The sequence below is a fragment of the Salmo salar genome, chromosome 11 (genome assembly GCF_965601325.2).
Source record: "Salmo salar chromosome 11, fSalSal1, whole genome shotgun sequence".
Lineage (NCBI taxonomy): Eukaryota > Metazoa > Chordata > Actinopteri > Salmoniformes > Salmonidae > Salmo > Salmo salar.
The window spans coordinates 93,575,350-93,600,115 of NC_138301.1; the positions used below are offsets into that span (position 1 = coordinate 93,575,350).

Below are 24,766 nucleotides of genomic sequence, written 5' to 3' on the forward strand. Positions count from 1 at the left end.
TACTCCAGTAGTCCTAATGTATAATAACACACATACTACAGTAGTTCTACTGTATAATAACACACATACTCCAGTAGTTCTACTGTATAATAACACACATACTCTAGTAGTCCTACTGTATAATAACACACATACTCCAGTAGTGCTACTGTATAATAACATAATAACACACATACTCAAGTAGTCCTACTGTATAATAACACACATACTCCAGTAGGCCTACTGTATAATAACATACATACTCTAGTAGTCCTACTGTATAATAACACACATACTCTAGTAGTCCTACTGTATAATAACACACATACTCTAGTAGTCCTACTGTATAATAACACACATACTCCAGTAGTCCTACTGTATAATAACACACATACTCCAGTAGTCCTACTGTATAATAACACATATACTCCAGTAGTCCTACTGTATAATAACACACATACTCCAGTAGTCCTACTGTATAATAACACACAATACTCCAGTAGTCCTACTGTATAATAACACACATACTCCAGTAGTCCTACTGTATAATAACACACATACTCTAGTAGTCCTACTGTATAATAACACATACTCTATTAGTCCTACTGTATAATAACACACATACTCTAGTAGTCCTACTGTATAATAACACACATACTCCAGTAGTCCTACTGTATAATAACACACACAATCCAGTAGTCCTACTGTATAATAACACACATACTCCAGTAGTCCTACTGTATAATAACAGACATACTCTAGTAGTCCTACTGTATAATAACACACATACTCCAGTAGTCCTACTGTATAATAACACACATACTCCAGTAGTTCTACTGTATAATAACACACATACTCCAGTAGTTCTACTGTATAATAACACACATACTCTAGTAGTCCTACTGTATAATAACACACATACTCCAGTATTGCTACTGTATAATAACATAATAACACACATACTCAAGTAGTCCTACTGTATAATAACACACATACTCCAGTAGGCCTACTGTATAATAACATACATACTCTAGTAGTCCTACTGTATAATAACACACATACTCCAGTAGTGCTACTGTATAATAACACACATACTCTAGTAGTCCTACTGTATAATAACACACATACTCCAGTAGTCCTACTGTATAATAACACACATACTCCAGTAGTCCTACTGTATAATAACACACATACTCCAGTTGTCCTACTGTATAATAACAGACATACTCCAGTAGTCCTACTGTATAATAACACACATACTCCAGTAGTCCTAATGTATAATAACACACATACTCCAGTAGTTCAACTGTATAATAACACACATACTCCAGTAGTCCTACTGTATAATAACACACATACTCCAGTAGTCCTACTGTATAATAACTTTCATACTCCAATAGTCCTAATGTATAATAACACACATACTACAGTAGTTCTACTGTATAATAACACACATACTCCAGTAGTTCTACTGTATAATAACACACATACTCTAGTAGTCCTACTGTATAATAACACACATACTCCAGTAGTGCTACTGTATAATAACATAATAACACACATACTCAAGTAGTCCTACTGTATAATAACACACATACTCCAGTAGGCCTACTGTATAATAACATACATACTCTAGTAGTCCTACTGTATAATAACACACATACTCCAGTAGTCCTACTGTATAATAACACACATACTCCAGTAGTCCTACTGTATAATAACACACAATACTCCAGTAGTCCTACTGTATAATAACACACATACTCCAGTAGTCCTACTGTATAATAACACACATACTCCAGTAGTCCTACTGTATAATAACACACATACTCCAGTAGTCCTACTGTATAATAACTTTCATACTCCAGTAGTCCTAATGTATAATAACACACATACTACAGTAGTTCTACTGTATAATAACACACATACTCCAGTAGTTCTACTGTATAATAACACACATACTCTAGTAGTCCTACTGTATAATAACACACATACTCCAGTAGTGCTACTGTATAATAACATAATAACACACATACTCAAGTAGTCCTACTGTATAATAACACACATACTCCAGTAGGCCTACTGTATAATAACATACATACTCTAGTAGTCCTACTGTATAATAACACACATACTCTAGTAGTCCTACTGTATAATAACACACATACTCTAGTAGTCCTACTGTATAATAACACACATACTCCAGTAGTCCTACTGTATAATAACACACATACTCCAGTAGTCCTACTGTATAATAACACATATACTCCAGTAGTCCTACTGTATAATAACACACATACTCCAGTAGTCCTACTGTATAATAACACACAATACTCCAGTAGTCCTACTGTATAATAACACACATACTCCAGTAGTCCTACTGTATAATAACACACATACTCTAGTAGTCCTACTGTATAATAACACATACTCTATTAGTCCTACTGTATAATAACACACATACTCTAGTAGTCCTACTGTATAATAACACACATACTCCAGTAGTCCTACTGTATAATAACACACATAATCCAGTAGTCCTACTGTATAATAACACACATACTCCAGTAGTCCTACTGTATAATAACAGACATACTCTAGTAGTCCTACTGTATAATAACACACATACTCCAGTAGTCCTACTGTATAATAACACACATACTCCAGTAGTTCTACTGTATAATAACACACATACTCCAGTAGTTCTACTGTATAATAACACACATACTCTAGTAGTCCTACTGTATAATAACACACATACTCCAGTATTGCTACTGTATAATAACATAATAACACACATACTCAAGTAGTCCTACTGTATAATAACACACATACTCCAGTAGGCCTACTGTATAATAACATACATACTCTAGTAGTCCTACTGTATAATAACACACATACTCCAGTAGTGCTACTGTATAATAACACACATACTCTAGTAGTCCTACTGTATAATAACACACATACTCCAGTAGTCCTACTGTATAATAACACACATACTCCAGTAGTCCTACTGTATAATAACACACATACTCCAGTTGTCCTACTGTATAATAACAGACATACTCCAGTAGTCCTACTGTATAATAACACACATACTCCAGTAGTCCTAATGTATAATAACACACATACTCCAGTAGTTCAACTGTATAATAACACACATACTCTAGTAGTCCTACTGTATAATAACACACATACTCTAGTAGTCCTACTGTATAATAACACACATACTCCAGTAGTGCTACTGTATAATAACATAATAACACACATACTCAAGTAGTCCTACTGTATAATAACACACATACTCCAGTAGTTCTACTGTATAATAACATACATACTCTAGTAGTCCTACTGTATAATAACACACATACTCTAGTAGTTCTACTGTATAATAACACACATACTCTAGTAGTCCTACTGTATAATAACACACATACTCCAGTAGTCCTACTGTATAATAACACATATACTCTAGTAGTCCTACTGTATAATAACACACATACTCTAGTAGTCCTACTGTATAATAACACACATACTCCAGTAGTCCTACTGTATAATAACACATATACTCCAGTAGTCCTACTGTATAATAACACACATACTCCAGTAGTCCTACTGTATAATAACACACATACTCCAGTAGTTCTAATGTTTAATAACACCCATACTCCAGTAGTCCTACTGTATAACAACACACATACTCCAGTAGTCCTACTGTATAATAACACACATACTCCAGTAGTCCTACTGTATAATAACACACAATACTCCAGTAGTCCTACTGTATAATAACACACATACTCCAGTAGTCCTACTGTATAATAACACACATACTCCAGTAGTCCTACTGTATAATAACACACATACTCCAGTTGTCCTACTGTATAATAACAGACATACTCCACTAGTCCTACTGTATAATAACACACATACTCCAGTAGTCCTAATGTATAATAACACACATACTCCAGTAGTTCAACTGTATAATAACACACATACTCCAGTAGTTCTACTGTATAATAACACACATACTCTAGTAGTCCTACTGTATAATAACACACATACTCCAGTAGTGCTACTGTATAATAACATAATAACACACATACTCAAGTAGTCCTACTGTATAATAACACACATACTCCAGTAGGCCTACTGTATAATAACATACATACTCTAGTAGTCCTACTGTATAATAACACACATACTCTAGTAGTCCTACTGTATAATAACACACATACTCTAGTAGTCCTACTGTATAATAACACACATACTCCAGTAGTCCTACTGTATAATAACACATATACTCCAGTAGTCCTACTGTATAATAACACACATACTCCAGTAGTCCTACTGTATAATAAAACACATACTCCAGTAGTTCTAATGTTTAATAACACCCATACTCCAGTAGTCCTACTGTATAACAACACACATACTCCAGTAGTCCTACTGTATAATAACACACATACTCCAGTAGTCCTACTGTATAATAACACACAATACTCCAGTAGTCCTACTGTATAATAAAACACATACTCCAGTAGTCCTACTGTATAATAACACACATACTCCAGTAGTCCTACTGTATAATAACACACATACTCCAGTAGTCCTACTGTATAATAACTTTCATACTCCAGTAGTCCTAATGTATAATAACACACATACTACAGTAGTTCTACTGTATAATAACACACATACTCCAGTAGTTCTACTGTATAATAACACACATACTCTAGTAGTCCTACTGTATAATAACACACATACTCCAGTAGTGCTACTGTATAATAACATAATAACACACATACTCAAGTAGTCCTACTGTATAATAACACACATACTCCAGTAGGCCTACTGTATAATAACATACATACTCTAGTAGTCCTACTGTATAATAACACACATACTCTAGTAGTCCTACTGTATAATAACACACATACTCTAGTAGTCCTACTGTATAATAACACACATACTCCAGTAGTCCTACTGTATAATAACACACATACTCCAGTAGTCCTACTGTATAATAACACATATACTCCAGTAGTCCTACTGTATAATAACACACATACTCCAGTAGTCCTACTGTATAATAACACACAATACTCCAGTAGTCCTACTGTATAATAACACACATACTCCAGTAGTCCTACTGTATAATAACACACATACTCTAGTAGTCCTACTGTATAATAACACACATACTCTATTAGTCCTACTGTATAATAACACACATACTCCAGTAGTCCTACTGTATAATAACACACATACTCCAGTAGTTCTACTGTATAATAACACACATACTCTAGTAGTCCTACTGTATAATAACACACATACTCCAGTAGTGCTACTGTATAATAACATAATAACACACATACTCAAGTAGTCCTACTGTATAATAACACACATACTCCAGTAGGCCTACTGTATAATAACATACATACTCTAGTAGTCCTACTGTATAATAACACACATACTCCAGTAGTGCTACTGTATAATAACACACATACTCTAGTAGTCCTACTGTATAATAACACACATACTCCAGTAGTCCTACTGTATAATAACACACATACTCTAGTAGTCCTACTGTATAATAACACACATACTCCAGTAGTCCTACTGTATAATAACACACATACTATAGTAGTCCTAATGTTTAATAACACACATACTCCAGTAGTCCTACTGTATAACAACACACATACTCCAGTAGTCCTACTGTATAATAACACACATACTCCAGTAGTCCTACTGTATAATAACACACAATACTCCAGTAGTCCTACTGTATAATAACACACATACTCCAGTAGTCCTACTGTATAATAACACACATACTCCAGTAGTCCTAATGTATAATAACACACATACTCCAGTAGTTCAACTGTATAATAACACACATACTCCAGTAGTTCTACTGTATAATAACACACATACTCTAGTAGTCCTACTGTATAATAACACACATACTCCAGTAGTGCTACTGTATAATAACATAATAACACACATACTCAAGTAGTCCTACTGTATAATAACACACATACTCCAGTAGGCCTACTGTATAATAACATACATACTCTAGTAGTCCTACTGTATAATAACACACATACTCCAGTAGTGCTACTGTATAATAACACACATAATCTAGTAGTCCTACTGTATAATAACACACATACTCCAGTAGTCCTACTGTATAATAACACACATACTCTAGTAGTCCTACTGTATAATAACACACATACTCCAGTAGTCCTACTGTATAATAACACACATACTATAGTAGTCCTACTGTATAATAACATACATACTCTAGTAGTCCTACTGTATAATAACACACATACTCCAGTAGTCCTACTGTATAATAACACACATACTCTAGTAGTCCTACTGTATAATAACACACATACTCCAGTAGTCCTACTGTATAATAACACACATACTCCAGTAGTCCTACTGTATAATAACACACATACTCCAGTACTCCTACTGTATAATAACACACATACTCCAGTAGTCCTACTGTGTAATAACACACATACTCCAGTAGTCCTACTGTATAATAACACACATACTATAGTAGTCCTACTGTATAATAACATACATACTCTAGTAGTCCTACTGTATAATAACACACATACTCCAGTAGTCCTACTGTATAATAACACACATACTCTAGTAGTCCTACTGTATAATAACACACATACTCCAGTAGTCCTACTGTATAATAACACACATACTCCAGTAGTCCTACTGTATAATAACACACATACTCCAGTACTCCTACTGTATAATAACACACATACTCCAGTAGTCCTACTGTGTAATAACACACATACTCCAGTAGTCCTACTGTATAATAACACACATACTCCAGTAGTCCTAATGTATAATAACACACATACTCCAGTAGTTCTACTGTATAATAACACATACTCCAGTAGTTCTACTGTATAATAACACATATACTCTAGTAGTCCTACTGTAAATTTCACACCTACTCCAAAGAACACACAATGGAAACTGTACTTATTCCCAGTACAACCACTATTGGGTCTCCACAGGACAACAGTCAGCAAATAAATACAGTCAGCAAATATTTATTTGTGATGTTTGAAATTCTATGTTGAAATGCACCAAGGTTTCAAACCGATCCTACCACCCACTTAAACTCTGGGGCCATTACAGGTGAAAATACTGATTCGGCATTAAACTGACCGAGAGTCAGGGCGGAGCCCAAACTATAGGGCCAAGTCAATCAATGCCCCCTTCTACCAATCAAAGTATGAGCCACATTGAAAAAAGAGAGAAATACAATATCAGCAAATACAATAGTAATGGAACTCTGGGCATGTAGCCAATCTGCATATCTTATATCACAAAAAAGGACAGAGAGATAGAGGAATCACAAAGAGAGAGAAAGACAGGATGCTGCTGTGAGAGAGAGCGAGAGATAGAGAGAAAAGCGAGAGAGAGAGAGAGAGAGAGAGAGAGAAAGCAGGTAAAGCTGAAAGAGAAGGGAGTATGAGAGAGAAGTGGAGAGGATACTGCGGGGTTGGGTGTGGAGGGGATGGGTGAAAACACTACTGTATTCAGGGCTGGCTTTCACTTTTTGGGGCCCTAAGCTAATTTATTTTGACAACATGGGGTGTAAAGAAATGTTGCAGTTTCAAAGCAAGTTTGCTGCAATTTTACACATTTGCCATGTTATTATGACTTCTGAGTGAGAGTGACTAACAAAATCAACGGGGGCCCCCTGGAGGTCAGGGTAATTTGACCACTACAAGTATAGATTCCTGGCTAGACTCATTTACCAATCTAAAACATTTTAGCTGACATGGGCTAGTTGAGTGACTGTCAGTGACTGACATGGGCTAATTGAGTGACTGTCAAAATGCTGATGCACGACCAAATGTCTAAATTGCACCTTGTATACTCTACTATTCTAACTCTCAACAGTAAGTTGAGCCCCCGACTGATTTCTTAAAATGCCTGGGGCTTATGTTGATAATGCCTGGAACCGGCCCTGACTTTACTTATGACTCAGCTTGCGGCAGCACCCCGCACCTACTGTAGCCTAGCAACCCACATCCATCTCACCTTCAAGGCTTCTGCTTTGAGAACTGTCAGCAAAATACGCACATACAAAAGAGACACACAAACACACTTAAATTCATACACTCTCCTCAAATGTGTACAGGCGAAATGCATAATGTACTGCACCTAAACATGGACTCATACCTGTTCTCCCACAAGATCCTCATACTATGCTTAAATGTATGGCAAGTCACTGTGCTATCCATTCTCCCAATCAGCACTCTGGGACAGTATAAATGTGTATCTCTCCCACCCCTCTCAGGAGGAAGTGGAGGAGGAAAAGGATGACGTGGGTGTCAGCAGGGAGGAAGCAGATTGTTATTGACCAGTTATGGTTCCCTCTTCACTCTGCAGCTGAAAGATAAGAAGCCTGTTTCTCTTGTTAGGGAATTAACATGACAATATAAAAAGGCCATTCAACTTCTCTTCAAATTCCCCAGTGTCCCTTCCAACTAAGGCAATCATGAAAATGTACTTGAATTAATTTGACCTATTTTGTATAATAGATGCATTATCTATTATTATTATTATGATTATCTATTATTATTATTATCAATGCATTATCATCCCAAAAAACACAAATACATCTTCACAGACATTATCATATTTACACACATTATCATTACAGCATCTGATTCAGAACCTCACAAGTATCTACAGGCACCAAACAGTAGCTTCCCAGCCATAATGTATAAATAAATATAAATTGATAAACACATACCAATCAGCCGCGTGTTCTGTGTTTATCAATGTAGGTTTTCTGTGGTCATGGGTGTCGCTCTCTAATTGGCCAGCAGGGCAGGTGCTGTGTCACTGTATGAGGAGAAGCTGTGTATAATATCAATGCATAGGCTGCTGTAGAATCAGGACAGCCCATTAATTTTCTTCCCCTACAGGGAGGACTGCGAGACCTACATTCAAATGAATGACTCCAAACTCAAGTCATCTCATGTGACTATTCATTTTTACTATCGGTGCAGGTAAAGTGCAGATGTATACTTCATTACCCAGAGGCTTTAGCTATCTAACTCTACTTTCCTGAACAATAACTTGTGAACATTAGTAGTCAAGGTTACTGTGTATGACAGAAACAGTGTAGAGAAACCAGAAATATGCTAACCTCCTTTGTACACTCAAAAACACAAAGATCTCTCCATCTGCAACCTCTCCCTCCCCCTCTCTTTCCTCCTTTCCTTTCTCCCTCTCTGTCCGTTGCAGTGTAAGCCTATCGATCCCGCGTAGTCAGAGTTTGGGAATGCGCCTGCGTCAGAGCTCTCCCTACTGCTATAAAAGCTGGAGCCACTGCAGCAGCATCAGTCTGGGTTCTTCACCTGAGCCCTACAGACACATTGACACAGAGCCAGACAGAGCTGCCTGCCCTCCCAGCCCAGCCATGAGTACCCTCGGCTTTGACCCTTACTACTCATCCTCCTCCTATCGCCGCTGGCACGTGGAGGGAGCCCCCCGCGGAGTGGTGACCAAGGGGAGGTCACGATCGGCCTTCTCCTCCCACGCCTCCCCCCTCTCCTCCTCCGTGAGCTCCCGTCTGCAGTACTTCTCTCCTGGCCAGGCTCTGCATTCATCCATGGCCTCTTCCTCCTCTGTGGAACTGGAGCTGAGCCAGGCGACCCAGGTGAGCTCTGAGTTCCGAACAGTGAGGACCCAGGAGAGGGCCCAGCTGCAGGACCTCAACGACCGCTTCGCTGGCTTCATCGAGCGTGTGCGGGAGCTGGAGCAGCAGAACCGTGCACTGGAGGCTGAGCTGGTGATGCTGAGGCAAAGGCACGGTGAACCCTCCCGCCTGGCGGCCCTGTATGAGCAGGAGGCGCGGGCCCTGAGGGCCGCCGTGGATGAGGCGCGTGGGGAGCAGCAGGCCGCCCTGGGCCAGAGGGAGCGTCTGGAGCAGGCCCTGAGCGCCCTGCAGGCCCGCTACGAGGAGGAGGTGGTGGCCCGCGAGGACGCGGAGGGCAGGCTGCTGGATGCACGGCGTGGGGCCGACCAGACTGCCCTGGCCAGGGCTGAGCTGGAGAAGAGGGTGGAGACCCTGCTGGACGAGGTGGCCTTCCTCAAGAAGCTCCACGAGGGGGAGGTGGTGGAGCTCCAGGCCCAGGCCCAGCTGGGGGCTCAGGTGGCTGTGGAGATGGAGGCAGCCACACCGGACCTGTCCGGTGCTCTGAGGGACATCCGGGCCCAGTACGAGAGGCTGGCGGCCAAGAACATGCAGTCTGCTGAGGAGTGGTTCCATGGGAAGGTGGGCTCCCTGACAGAGAGTGTTGCCCAGCACAGCGACGCGGTGAGGAGCTCCAGGGATGAGGCAGGGGAGTACCGCCGGCAGCTCAAGGCCCACCTGCTGGAGATCGATACCTGCAGGGGCCTCAACAAGTCTCTGGAAAACCAGCTACACATCATGGAGGACAAGCAGAGCGCTGAGATCAGCAACATGCAGGTCAGTGGTGGTACTGCAGGACGAATTAAACAGCAAATCTGGATTGATGCAAATTCCTCAGAATGAATGCAATCTGAATGTGAATTTATTTATGTTTAGAAACTGCTTACTAATAGGTAAATGACTATATCAGAATACAAGACACCAATAATGTTTTATATTTTGTGCCAAGTGGAACTGACTTACAGAATAGGAACAAATAAGATTATTTTGAATACATTTAAAATGTCATCCATTCAGCCATTTAAGGCATATTTCCTGTATTACCCACTGTAAAAAAATACTTTATCCACTTCATAACCTTTAAACGTCTCCCGTAGGACACTATTGGTCAGCTGGAGAATGAGCTGAGAGCCACCAAGCAGGAGATGGCTCACTACCTGAAGGACTACCAGGACCTGCTGAATGTTAAGATGGCCTTGGACATTGAGATCGCTGCCTACAGGTAGGATGCTATGAGGAGCACAGGCCAGAGCTTCAACTTAAACAAATATAATGTAATAATACTAATGCCAGTCCAGGTCAAGGAAAGCCTTTTGCGCTTTTATTCTAAAATTGTATCTTTCCCATGATCCTTTACTTTTCCAGGAAGCTGCTGGAGGGGGAGGAGTCTCACTTCAGTGTGGGCGGGTCAGGGGGTATGTCCAGTGTCTATGGCCACACCTTGTCAGTCATGCCCTCCTTCGGCAGCAACATGTTCTCAATGCAGTCTAACCTGAGCTCTGGCGCCCCCTACCTGATGGCCTCACGCTTCCTCAGCTCCTCATTCGTCTCTGGAGAAGACATCATCTCTACCAGCCTGGCCCAGCGGGACTCTGCCAGCCCACCACAGGAGGAGGAAGAGGAGGAGAAGGAGAAGGAGGAAGAGGAGGAGAAGGAGGAGGAAGAAGCAGAAGAGAAGAAAGAGGAGGGACAGGAGGAGGAAGAAGAGGGTGGAGAGGAGAAGGAGGAAAAGGGAGAAGAGGAAGAGGAAGATGGGGATGAGGGAGGCGAGGAGGAGAAGGAAGATGGAGAGGATGCTAAGGATGGAGATCAAGGTTAGCGTTGGGATAATTTCCCTCAAAGAATATTCTCTATTGTTGTTGTGTATTGCTTACATGCTGACATTTTTACAAACCTGTATACTAACTAAATTATTCCTCTATTCTCAATTATTTCCTTTTTTGATATAGGTGGAGATGAGAAGGCAGAAACTGCAAAAGAGGATGCAGAGAAAGAGGAAGATAAGGACGAGGGTGAGGAGCAGGATGGAAAGGAAGGTGTGGAAGAGGGAGGAGATGATAAAGAAGGGGGTGATAAAGATGAAGAGGTGAAAGATGAAGGTAAAAGTGAGGAGAAACAAGATGACGAAGCAGAAACCAAAGAAGAGAAGAGCGAACCAGAGATATCCAAGAGTGAGGAGAAGAGAGAAAAACCTGCAGAAGAGAAAGACCAATCTGAAAAACCAATGGCTAAAAAGTAAGTTTGTGGCCCAAGACCACACAACCCAAAAGACAGTCTAATAAAACCTCAGCTCGGCAAACAGCAGAAATACCCAACATTATCGACTCCAGTGTGCTTGTTAACAAGGTGCTCAATACAATGTCTTTGAGTGCACTAATGCAACAAAATCAAGGTTATCTGCTAGCAGTTATAAGTCAATAAAGTCAATAAAGGTCACACAATTCCTCTAGTGTGTTTGTAAGAGTGTGTGTGCTATGCCTGTGCAAGTCTGTAAGAGTGTGGTTTTGGATGGTTGAATAAATACTTTTGAAAGCCATGCAGAGTGTGTAATTGATTGTTTTGTCCTTATACTGAATCATGCTGAATAATAACTCAGTAAACAGTATTTATAATAGTTTGGGTTTTATCATATTAAAGTTAGACCTGTTGAAACGCAACAACAAGGATGAAATGTTGAATATATCATTGATACATCTTGAAGGCGCTTAAAAACATGACCACATAGTTAACCACAATGTGAAAACATATAAGGCCTGTTGTTCATCATACATGACAGCAGGTCCTTACTCAATTAATTCATAGAAAAATTAACAGGTTATGTGTCATGATTTATAAACATTTTGTAAATGTTAAAAAAACGATCTATTGAATGGTTTAGAAGCTGCTTGTAAAAATACATTAGAATACTGTTTAACTATGCTTATTAGCCTATCAGATATATTTTAGGCCTAGAAGAGCCATCTTATGAGCACATCCATTAGTCTCTCTGTCCACATTTGGACATTTTGGACTGTCGGCCACACACACATACGCACACACGCACGCATGCACGCACGCACGCACGCACGCACACACACACACACACACACACACACACACACACACACACACACACACACACACACACACACACACACACACACACACACACACACACACACACACACACACACACTGGTGTAAGTGTGTTGCACAGAATTAGATATCTCTGTGTGTTGCACTTCAGGTAACCTGTCCATAGTGCCGATCATGAATGGCGAACACAGCTGGTTCTCTGGGTTTGGAGTTGCTTACATCGACATTCGGGGCATGCAGGCACAATCACGACGCACTGGCAGGGATCTGATCGTTTTTTGTACTTTATTCCGTCTTGAGGGAGCACTAACCTGGCAAGATCCACATCAGAGGCTCCATCAGCTATGCAGCTCAGGTCCAGTGTGTCGAACAGATGCTGAGGAATGGGAGGAACTTCAGAGAGGGATGGCATTTTTATTACCTAATTTCAGGGCTGAGAACGATCAAATCTGGGATCAGTCGTGTGTTTTTATTGCTTTTAAGACATTGAAATACTGTGTAGCTGATTTTATGACTCTTCACAATTTAGTTGCTTCCTTCGGCACTCTACGTGAGTGCTGAGCTAAAATCCTGAGAGGAAGAATGTTAGCAATCAGCAGAGTCACCCATGGACAGCACCCAACATGCCTTCAGTTTAATATAATAATCACATACTAAATTCCAAACAACCTAAATCGCTTAAAACAATTAATTTGCGCGTAATGATGCACCAAGAAAAACTGCATTGCAGAGGACTGGATACAGTGCCTTCAGAAAATATTCACACCCCGTGACTTTTTTCACATTTTGTTTTGTTACAACCTGAATTTAAAATGAATTAAATTCAGATTGGGTGTCACTGGCCTACACACAATACCCCATAATGTCAACATGGAATTATGTTTTTAGACATTCTTACACATTTATTAAAAATGAAAAGCTGAAATGTCTTGAGTAAGCAAGTATTCATCCCCTTTGTTATGGCAAGCCTACATAAGTTTAGGTGTAAAAATGTGCTAAACAAGTCACATAATAAGTTGGCTGTGTGCATAACAATGTTTAACATGATTTTTGAATGACAACCTCATCTCTGTACCCCACACAGACAATTATCTGTAAGGTCCCTCAGTTGAGCAGTGAATTTCAAACACAGATTCAAACACAAAGACCAGGGAGGTTTTCCAATGCCTCGCAAAGAAGGGCATCTATTAGTAGATGGGTAAAAAAAAAACACAGACATTGAATATTCCTTTGAGCATGGCAAAGTTATCAATTACACCTTGGATGGTGCATCAATACAACCAGTCACTACAAAGATACAGGCATCCTTCCTAACTCGGGTGCCGGAGATGAAGGAAACCGCTCAGGGATTTCACCATGAGACCAATGGTGACTTTAAAAGTTTAATGGCTGTGATAGGAGAAAACTGGGGATGGATCAACAACATTATAGTTGCTCCATAATACTAACCTGAAGCGCGTAAAAATTGTCTGCTCTTGGTTGCAACACTCACTACCGAGTTCAAACTATGCACTCCGATGGACAAATCTGGGTTTGGCGGATGCCAGGAGAACGCTACCTGGCCCAATGCATACTACCAACTATAAAGTTTGGTGAAGGAGGAACAATGGTCTGGAGCTGCTGCGCTCCTTAATTAATTCCAGTGAAGGGAAATCTTAGCTCTACAGCATACAAGGCCCTCTCCTGGTTCAGCATGAGGGTATGGAAGAACTTGACTGGCCTGCACAGAACCCTGACCTCAACCCCATCAAACACCTTTGGGATGAATTGGAACGGCGGCTGCAAGCCAGGCCTCATCGCCCAACATCAGTGCCGACCTCACTAATGCTCTTGTGGCTGAATGGAAGCAAGTCCACGCAGCAATGTTCCAACATCTAGTGAAAAGCCTTCTCAGAAGAGTGGAGGCTGTTATAGCAGCAAAGGGGGAACCAACTCCATATTAATGCACATGATTTTGGAATGAGATGTTCAATGAACAGGTGTCCACATACTTTAGGCCATGTAGTGTAGGTTGAAGAATTTTAAAATGAATAATGTGCAAATGTTGTACCATCCAGGTGTGCAAAGCTCTTAGAGACTTACCCAGAAAGATTCACAGCTGTAATCATTGTCAAAGGTGATTCTGTGTTGACTGAGGGGTATACGTATTATGTAAATTAGATATTTCTGTATTTCATTTTCAATACATTTGCAAAAAAAATGTTTTACTTGTTTTCACTTTTTCATTATGTGGTATTGTGTGTAGATGAGTGAGATTTTTATTTTATTTAATCCATTTTGAATTCCGGCTGTAACACAACAAAATGTGGAATATGTCAAGGAATATGAATACTTTCTGTAGGCACTGTGTATCAGTCATAAAACTTTTTCAACTACTCAGCATGGTCTCATAGACTAGACATAACATAATAAACATAAATCCTGCATACTGAAACTAGCATGATATACTACTTTTGGTAAGGTTACATATGACATAAGGTTACTTAAGGCATAAGTAAAAGGAGGCAGGTTGGTCGGGGTGGGTGCGCATATAACACGATTGTCTAGCAACCGCTTGGTCGATGTGGGTGGGCATATAAAATGAGGGAAACAGATTTACTTTTACTATGTTATGTCTACCCCTGAGTCCAGTTTGTCGTACTAGGGCAGAGGCTTTACTTGTATTGGAATTAAAACGTGAAACATTTTATAACCCACTGCTTTTTTGCCTGCTTTAGTTTGTTTTTATTCATGCTATTTGGCAAAGTCCACTGATGAAATGGGTTGAAATCGCACTGAGTGAGCATAGAGCGTCGTCCCCGCAGTGTCGTCCCCGACCAGCAGTTGCAGTAGGGTTCAGACCGGATCAGGTGAGGACAAGCAACGTGAGGACAAGCAACGGAGAAACAGCTCATATAGTCAATTTACAGTCGTAGCCTACAGGCAGACCTCTCTAAGGGTTTTCTTCTTTTGATATATGTTGTAATCTTATTTTTTATTTTACTTTATGAGATTACCGCTGGATGCGCTCACATCGGACAATTTAACTTCGATTGAGCTTCTTTTCAGTGCCACTTTTACAGCACACAGCAAAGGGAAAGTGTGCAGACAGATGCCACAGTCCTAGCTAGGCTACTAAAATGTTGCAGTCTGGCTTTGGTTTTTAAAGCTTGACAATGAATAACCAAAAAACAAAACCTGCAAGAAACACCATGCAAAAGAGAAACATGTAGGCATATTTTAGCAACATTTTTGAGCAGTAACCCAGGCTGGCTACTCAACTACAATATAATGTTGCATTCTACCGCACCGGTGATCCATGCAGTGCAAAACAATGTAAAACATGTTTTACATTTAAATGTTAAGTGTTTAAATGTTTAAATGTTTTTGTTATTTGCTATTAAATACTTTCTGATTAGGGTCACAGCATATTATGCACATCTGCAAGCATAGCAGCCAAGGCTGGACACATATTTCTCTCTTTTGTTTTAATATGTTAGAATGCTATATACAGTATTCTCTGTATATAAGTGGACATTATAAAGAGACATATTATTTCTAAATAAACAGTTTGGGTTGCAGTTGCACGTTTTTTTGTGAAAACAAATAGTTTATGTCTGGCCCGCAAATTAGTTTTTTTTTTAAATAGGTCCCTTGCACTGATTGAGTTTGACACCCCTGGGCTAGCTTATCCACATAGCAAGCTACAAACACAGTGCCTAACGTTAGATAGCTAGCTGCTGGGAGGATGTCATGTCATTGGAGGAGTGGGTGAGTGACCCCCCCCCCATATCATTTTTTTGTGTCTACAGCTAGAGATGCAGGTGTCATTTGGTTAGCTGCCAAGAAATGTGATTCGCTTTGCTAGCTAGCTAGCTATGCTGAGTTTGAACGATTGTTATCCACATTTAGCATATCTCTTAGTTGTCAATCAAATGTATTTGTCATTGATTAAGTGCGTGGGCAGGCAGACAAGTTCCCATTCAGATGTCAAAACGTGGGTTGGGACAAGCATGCATTGGCAGGCAAGCTGCAGAAGGACAAGCAAGCGACTATTCCCCATTGTTTCACTGCAATGTTGATGGCCAACTAGCTTAAAAAGCTTGAGAGGGTTTATCCAATGTTCCCTTGTTAGATTTTAGCTTATCTTGCTCTGGCTAGCATTAGTTGTTGATCTTGTTGTTGTTGATGTGCAAAGGCAACTGAGGGAGAGATACCTTTTTATGGTTGTTTGATCAATAGGACTGTGAAGTTCCCAAATGTAAGAGGACTCCTGCGGTATGTACATATTTGCAGAAATCCATTCAGGTGTATTTTGTGGCTTTTGGCCAATGCGTTCTAATGATCTAAAGTCGCACTGTTGCTACTGCCTGTAAACACACAGTCCAGTTCAAAGTGAGTGATGGCACGCCTGTGTGGCAAATGGCTTATTTGATTGGCTATTAGCTCTGATTGGCTATGGCATACCGGTCTGCATAGACACCAGTCCTGGGCAAGACAGATGTTTTTATACTGTTTTATTTGCTGCAGTGTCTATTAATTGTCCTAACAGAATCTTCACAAATCCCTTACTGTACATCATTCCCAAACATTCTATGAATTTATGAAATTGTGAAAATGACCATATCTAAGTGGTCGCTTGTCAGAAAATAAAAACAAGGTGTCATATTCTTACTGGAGGTGTATATGAACAGATTTTAATACGATGTCATGTTACTAAAACACTGTCAGTTCCACTTTAAGTGCCGTTGAACAGGGTATGGTAGTAGGTGCCAGGCACACCGATTTCTATCAAGAACTGCAATGTTGCTGGGTTTTTCACGCTCAACAGTTTACTGTCTGTATCAAGAATGATCCACCACCCAAAGGACAGCCAGCCAACCTGACACAGCACTGGGAAGCATTAGAGTCAACATGGGCCAGCATCCCTGTGGAACGCTTTCGACACCTTGTAGAGTCCATGCCCCCAACGAATTGGAAGTTCTTAATGTTTTCTACACTCAGTGTATGTGGATTTCAAAGAAACTTCTTCAGGGATTTTTCCAGTGTGGCTTGCACCTGAGACCGTTGCTGTCCACTTTCCTGTGGTGCTGAACTTCCAAACGAGTCACTGTCTGCTTCAATGTTGCGAATCTCCAAATTACCTCCTGTATCACTGCATTGTTTAAGTTGTCATGTAAAATACTTTAAAATAGGTATAGTTTCAAGTCATGTTTAACATTGTAGGTAATGTTGTTCTCGAATAATATGGCTAATGGCTGAACGACTACTATGTCATATACCATACATTTCTCAGTCTACATCTTTCATATTAGTCTCTCATGTCCACTGTTGTTTTATTTTCTTAATTAATCTATGTTAAATGTATATTTGTCTAGAAATGTATGTATATATATATATATTTTATCTTTCTCACTTTTTATTATTTTATTCATGTACAGTATGTAAAGCACTTTGAAGTGCAATTTTCTTTGTTAAGAAATGTGCTTTGCAAATGAAGTTTGATTTGATTTGATAAATCAACTCTAATCAAGTGCTATTTGCATGTGACGGCATAGGATTGCATCGTTCATATTATTGTTGGTGGCCTATTCTTAGATGGCATGCACATATTACCTACCGATTGTGACTTTAAATATCTGTAGAGGACAGCCTGTGGATGTTTATGTGGTTGTGTATAAATTCTAGGCTGCAAAAGATAATGAAGGATGCAATCCCATCCCCATAAAAGCAGATGAGGAAGTTGAATATTGTGTGCATATTGTGGTGAGAAACCTACTGTAAATACAAAAGTGAACGTACAGGACAGGAAAATTGCATAAAGCAGGGGTGTCAAACTCATTCCACGGAGGGCCGAGTGTCTGCAGGTTTTAGTTTTTTCCTTTAAATCAAGACGTAGACAAGCAGGTGAGTGGAGTTCCTTAGTGACCTTAAATCATCAATCAAGTACAAGGGTTGAGCGAAAACCCGCAGACACTCAGCCGTCCGTGGAATGAGTTTGCCACGTGTCATAAACAAACAAGAGACCATATTTTGTATTTCAGTACGACATTTATTGAGCAAATGCTGCTGGGAAATCATTCATTATGAGTAAAGACATGGGATTGCAAACTGTAGCACCTCATTTATGTTCGGAATTTAAATTCAAGTCCATCCTATGCATACAATAATGTATGTGTGCGCATTTACAGATTTATTTTCAATTGCACTCGTAAACATAATAGACACTGATACAAAGCATGTTTAAGGCTAGGAGTTTCTTCAAGGTTATTTATGCGTTAATTGCTTTGGGTACTGTATGTTTATGATAATGAGTTCATTACACCATCGTCATTCTCTTTCTTCACTGTATTGTATTGTAGTCGATTGTATTTTTTTGGCTCAATTGGTATCGTCACATAATAAGTAAGCTTACTTCTGAATTGGACCCTCCCACCTGGGCCCCCCAAAAAACTTCATTTGAATGAAGATACATTTCTATCACTCTCCCATCCATCCATCCATCCATCCAGACATACATACATGTTAGAGAGGGGACTCCCTCCCTGAGCTAGCATGCAGACGCCCCCACCCGTGAGCCCTCCTGTGAACTGCAAGTAGAAAGAAAGATAATTAATAATCTGTCCCATTCCCAAATTTTCCTGACCGCATCTGCAGAAAAGCTCATTTATAGCTTCACTCAACATGCATTTTAGAAATTTTAGCTTTGTCACATCATATGGCTTCTCTCTTTGCTTTTCTGTATGTTTGAGAGTGGTTATCTTTATTACATCGCTCTAGCTGTATGATTGCTTGTCGTCGTGTCCTCCTCCCTGACCCTCCTGGGTGGATTGGTTGGAGAGCAGTCACTCGGTTTCGGTCACCACCTTGACGGACTTGGAAGAGTGTTTCTCCATCGTCTTGCTGGACACCATCTTCTCCTGAATCATATCCTCAGACTCCTTCACAGTCTCGGTGACAGTGACTGATTTAACGACATGCTTGGCTCCGTCCTCTCCAGTGGTGATGGTCTCCACCGTTTTGGTGATGACCACCTTCTGGCTGGGGTCATCTTTCTGGTTGGGGTCATCTTTCTGGTTGGGGTCATCTTTGGTGGGGCTCTCGTCCACTCCATTTGAGATCACATCCGTCTCATCTTTCTTCCCATCATCCTTTTTGTCCTCTGGGGCACTCTTCTCCACTTCTCCGCTCATAGCTGCATCTTTCTTTTCTACCTTCTCTTCCTCTGAATCACCCTTTTTGTCTACTTTCTCTTCTGCAGCCTTGGGGGCCTCTGACTTGGGAGCTTCTGGTTTGGGAGCCTCATCCTTAGGGGACTCTGCTTTAGGGGATCCTAATTTGGGGGATTCAGATTTGGGGGACCCTGCAGGTTTGGGGGATTCAGATTTGGGGGAACCAGCAGGTTTGGGGGATTCAGATTTGGGGGATCCAGCTGTTTTGGGGGTTTCAGATTTGGGGGAGCCGGGTTTTGGGGATTCAGATTTAGGGGAACCAGCTTTGGGGGATTCATGTTTGGGGGATCCAGCTTTTGGTGACTCAGACTTAGGGGACCCAGCCTTAGGGGATTCAGCTTTCAGGGAGTCTGGCTTGGAGACCTTTGGGGCCTCAGATTTCTGGACCTCAGCTTTTGGGGTCTCACTCTTGGGGGCATCTGTTTTGGGAGACTCTGTCTTGGCTACATCTGCCTCATCTGTTTTGTCATCTTTCTCATCCTTTCCTTTCTTATCTTTCTCATCCTTATCATCTCCATCTTTGGATCCTTTGTCACTACCTGCAACTTCCTCTTTATCACCACCCTCCTCTTCTCCCTCTCCCTCTGCTGTCTCTTCTTCTCCTCCGCTTCCTTCCTTCTCTCCAGCCTTCTCTTTGTCAGGAGATATTGATTCTGGGGCTGTCTCCTCTCCCTCTTCCCTTCCTTCTCCCTCATCACCACCTTCTGCATCATCTCCCTTCTCACCCTCATCCTTTCCTTCTTTCTCACCCTCTTCTTCTTTCTCTCCCTCCTCAGCACCCTCTCCTCCATCTTCTTCTTCATCGCCACCGGTTTTGTCCTCCTCTTCCTCCTCAGCAGGGGTGCTGGAGCTCACCTGGGCTTCAGTGGAGGCTACAACCTCTTCTGAGTCACCCTCTCCCTCTTCTCCATGTCCCACTGCTTCTTCTCCTTCCTCTTCTCCCTTATCCTCTCCTTCCTCCTCTCTGTCATCTGTTGCCTCTGCCTCCAGTGGGGCAGACAGCTCCTGGCCAATCTCTGCCAGGGTCACATCCATTTCAGACTTCTCATCCTCCACCCTGGTCTCCTCAATGATCTCCTCTACAAACTTGTGCTGGACCTTTAGTTTGGGAGGCCCAGACTTGGACTTCTTAGAGGAGGTGACAGTTTGGCGGTAAGGGAAAGTGCTAAAGTGGGTCTCCTCACCTTCTAGGAGTTTCCTGCAAAAACAATAGAAAATTAGATATAGTATAGTGTAGGCCTAATATAAAAGTTAGGGTTGATATATACTGAAAAATATATATAAATGCAACATGCAACAATTTCAAAGATTTTACAGTTCATATAAGGAAATCAGTCAATTGAAATAAATTAATTATGCCCTAATCTATGGATTTCACTTGACTGGGCAGGGGTGCAGCCATCGGTGGGTCTGGGAGGGCAAAGGCCCACCCGCTTGGCAGCTGGGCCCACCCACAAAAGGGCTTTATTACAGACAGAAATACTCCTCAGCACCACCGAACCACCGCACCACCCCTCAGACGATTCCGCAGTTGAAGAAATTGGATGTGGAGGTCCGGGGCTGGCGTGGTTACACGTGGTCTGCGGTTGTAAGGCCGTTTCGACGTACTGCCAAATTCTCTAAAGCGACATTGGAGGCAGCTTATGATAGAGAAATGAACATTAAATTATCTGGCATCAGCTCTGGTGGACATTCCTGCAGTCAGCATGCCATTTGCACACTCCATCAAACCTTGAGAAATCTGTGGCATTGTGTTTTGAGATAAAACTGCACCTTTGAAAGTGGCCTTTTATTGTCACCAGCACAAGGTGCACCTATTTAATGATCATGCTGTTTATTCAGCTTCTTGATATGCCACACCTGTCAGGTGGATGGATTATGTTGGCAAAAGAGAAATGCCCACTAACGGATGTAAACAAATGTATCTACAACATTTTTGAGAAATAAGCCTTTTGTTCATATGGAACATTTATGGGATTTTTTGTTTCAGCTCATGAAACATGGGACCAACACTTTAAATGTTTATTTGTTCCTTAATGAGTACAATTTTAGTTCCACGTGTTTTAAAAAAATATATTTGTTTTAATCAATGATAGGCCTAATTAGCACACTGCCTTCGCACTGTACCTGTATGCAGCTATCTCGATGTCGAGGGCCATCTTGACATTGAGCAGGTCCTGGTACTCGCGCAGATGACGCGCCATCTCCCACTTCGTGCCCTTGAGCTCATTATCCAGCTGGTGGATGGTCTCCTGCAGAAAACAAGACCAAGAGACATGAGCTGGTTAGGAGCTGTTATTACCTAGGCCTATGTGGAACTCTGAAAAAATACTTGGTTATCTATTTTTTGGTGCAGAGAGGATATGTCTCCAAAAGGACAGAACCCTCTGGAAGTAATATGAAAACTGTAAAAAAGAAGAAAAAAAAAGAATACAATTTCGTATTTTGTTCCTAGTAATTAGGCTATCACAAGCACATTTAAACGTGTAAATTTACACCACATTAAAGCACTTTGAGATTTCATTACAATATCGTTGCAATAACAATTCAAAGTGTGAAGTCACCCTGTCTCCTTGTAAAAGGGCAAATCAATTGATATGTTGGAAACCGATCTGCGCAAAAGGTTAGGCTATTATTGTTCTGTGAAATAATGTATTCTGACGCAGTGTACACTGTTTCAAGGGCAGCCTCTTCGCACTTGTTCAATAGTCCTCCTAGAAATCTGTGTGGGGTGAGGCAAGGACACAGCCAATGAACGCATCGACCCGCGTCTCTGACTCGGCAAAAAAAAAAAAAAAAACGTTTGCTGCATTATGTCTCCACTTAATTAAAAACCCCATAATGTCTCCTGACTTTCACCAATTGTCGCAGCGTATAAGTAGCCTAATGCTTCAATAAGGATGGGCGATGTAAAAGCTGTGCCCATAAGATGTCAGCATTGTGCCATTTATCTAAAGCAAATGCGCAGACACCACCATTGCGCAGAGCTTATATACCTAGATAAAACACATCTCTCTATATTAACACAATAAAACAAATATAATATGTATATGTTTCTTTCTCAAAGTAGGGAACGCTCCTTGTACTAAACCTATACTAAAAATAAGAATTAAAAACCTCAAAGGAATCGTGATAATATCCTCACACGACTCTGGCACAATTTGATAGCCTGATAAACGATACACATCTGATAATATTATTAGCCAACTCTCTCCACTACATTGCTTCTCTACTTACACAAAGAACACAACTTTATAGAACACTTCACCATTAAGCCTGTGGCTGGGGGTTTCTGTATGAAAACAATGCCAACAGCGGGTCTCATCATACCTGCAGGCTGGACAGGTCGTTGTTGTGTCGGTCCTCGATGTCATTCAGCTGCCTTTCCAGTGACTCCCTGGTTCCCCGGACGGATTCTAACTCCACGGTCTTGGACTGGAGCTGGCGGCGGTAGTCCGCAATCTCATCACGGGCGGACTTTATTGCATCTTTGTTTTGTTCCGCAGCATCAGTGAGCTTGGAATAGCGGCACATGAACCAGTCTTCCACCTGCTGCAGGTTCTGGTTGGAGTGGCCCTCGAGCTGGGTGCGGATCTCCCGGAGCGCCTCGGTGATGTCCGTCTTCTGGAAGTCTTTCCTCTCCATGGTCACCTGCGACGCTTGCACCTGGGCAAACAGCTCGCTCACCTCTTCCTCGTGGTTGTTACGGATAAAGGCAATCTCATCCTGCAGTGACTGGACTTTCTTCTCCAACTCAGACTTCACTAACTCAGAGTCATTCATATCTTTTTTGAGCGCCCGGATGATGCCTTCAGTCTCATCCCTGATGCGAGCTTCCTCATCGAAGCGGTCCCTAATTCTCTGGATGTCCTCCTCGATGTGGTCCGTGTCGAGCTGGATCTGCGCCTTATCGTGGTGGATCTGCTCCAGCATGGAGCGCAGCTCCTGGAGCTCCTGGTCGTATAAATCGCCTAGCTGGGACTGCGACACCTGCTTCTGCCGCAGCGCCTGGATCTCCTCCTCAATCTGGCTGTTCTGCTGCTCCAGATAGTGCACCTTGTCGATGTAACCGGCGAAACGGTCGTTTAGCCCCTGGAGCTGCTCTTTCTCATTGGAACGCTTGTAGTCTCCGTTAGTTTGACTGAAATCAACGCTTTCGGCGGAGCTGAGGAGTGTAGAGCTGTACGCTCTGGCTACCGGCATATTGACGCTCCTCTTGTAGGGCTTGTTAGGGCTTGACCGGGACCAGGACTGAGAGCGGAACCCGCTGGAGGGCGTGCCGGAGGAGCGGCCGTAGCTTGTCCTACTATCCATGCTTCTCCTGAATGGACTCCCTACCGTGTCCACCGGGTGGTAACTCATCCGGCCAGACAAGGGGGTGCGTGTGCAAATGGATGGGAAGGTGTGCGAGGTGGAGTAGTGGTGTGTGTGTGTGCAGGTGCGGGGTGGATGGCGCTCACAGCATTCTTAGCCTCACCGGCTGTCCTTTATATACGAAATGCGCAATCGCTAAAAAGGCAAGTAGGGACTGTTTTTACTGGCTCATTGATCTAAGGGGGGAGGGCCATGTCTCAACCAACCCCTCAGACTTTTCAAAAAACACCACGTGGGAGTGTGAAGGTTCGTGGGTGGCGGTTTGAAAGGCAGAGGAATAATCACACAGGGGAAAAAAAGAAAGGGGCGATTATCATTGGGATGTTTCCAGAACTGGAATCATTCATTCGAAACCATGCAG

General features: G+C 41.5%; 2 protein-coding genes across 2 annotated transcripts; one reads left to right on the forward strand and one right to left on the reverse strand.

Moving 5' to 3' along the window:
• The first annotated feature begins 9,386 nt into the window (after positions 1–9,386).
• Positions 9,387–12,281, forward strand: LOC106563330 (neurofilament light polypeptide). The gene is made up of 4 exons (XM_014128848.3): positions 9,387–10,522; positions 10,843–10,967; positions 11,111–11,559; positions 11,695–12,281. The coding sequence occupies exons 1-4, from the start codon at positions 9,470–9,472 to the stop codon at positions 11,982–11,984; spliced, it is 1,917 nt and encodes a 638-aa protein (XP_013984323.1). The 5' UTR covers positions 9,387–9,469; the 3' UTR covers positions 11,985–12,281.
• A 6,549-nt stretch (positions 12,282–18,830) lies between these two features.
• Positions 18,831–24,476, reverse strand: nefma (neurofilament medium chain a). Its single transcript, NM_001165411.1, has 3 exons — positions 23,362–24,476; positions 22,159–22,283; positions 18,831–21,229 (listed from the first exon to the last, which is right to left on the reverse strand). Exons 1-3 carry the CDS (start codon positions 24,391–24,393, stop codon positions 19,645–19,647), a joined length of 2,742 nt encoding a protein of 913 aa, NP_001158883.1. The 5' UTR covers positions 24,394–24,476; the 3' UTR covers positions 18,831–19,644.
• Between the last annotated feature and the right edge of the window lie 290 nt (positions 24,477–24,766).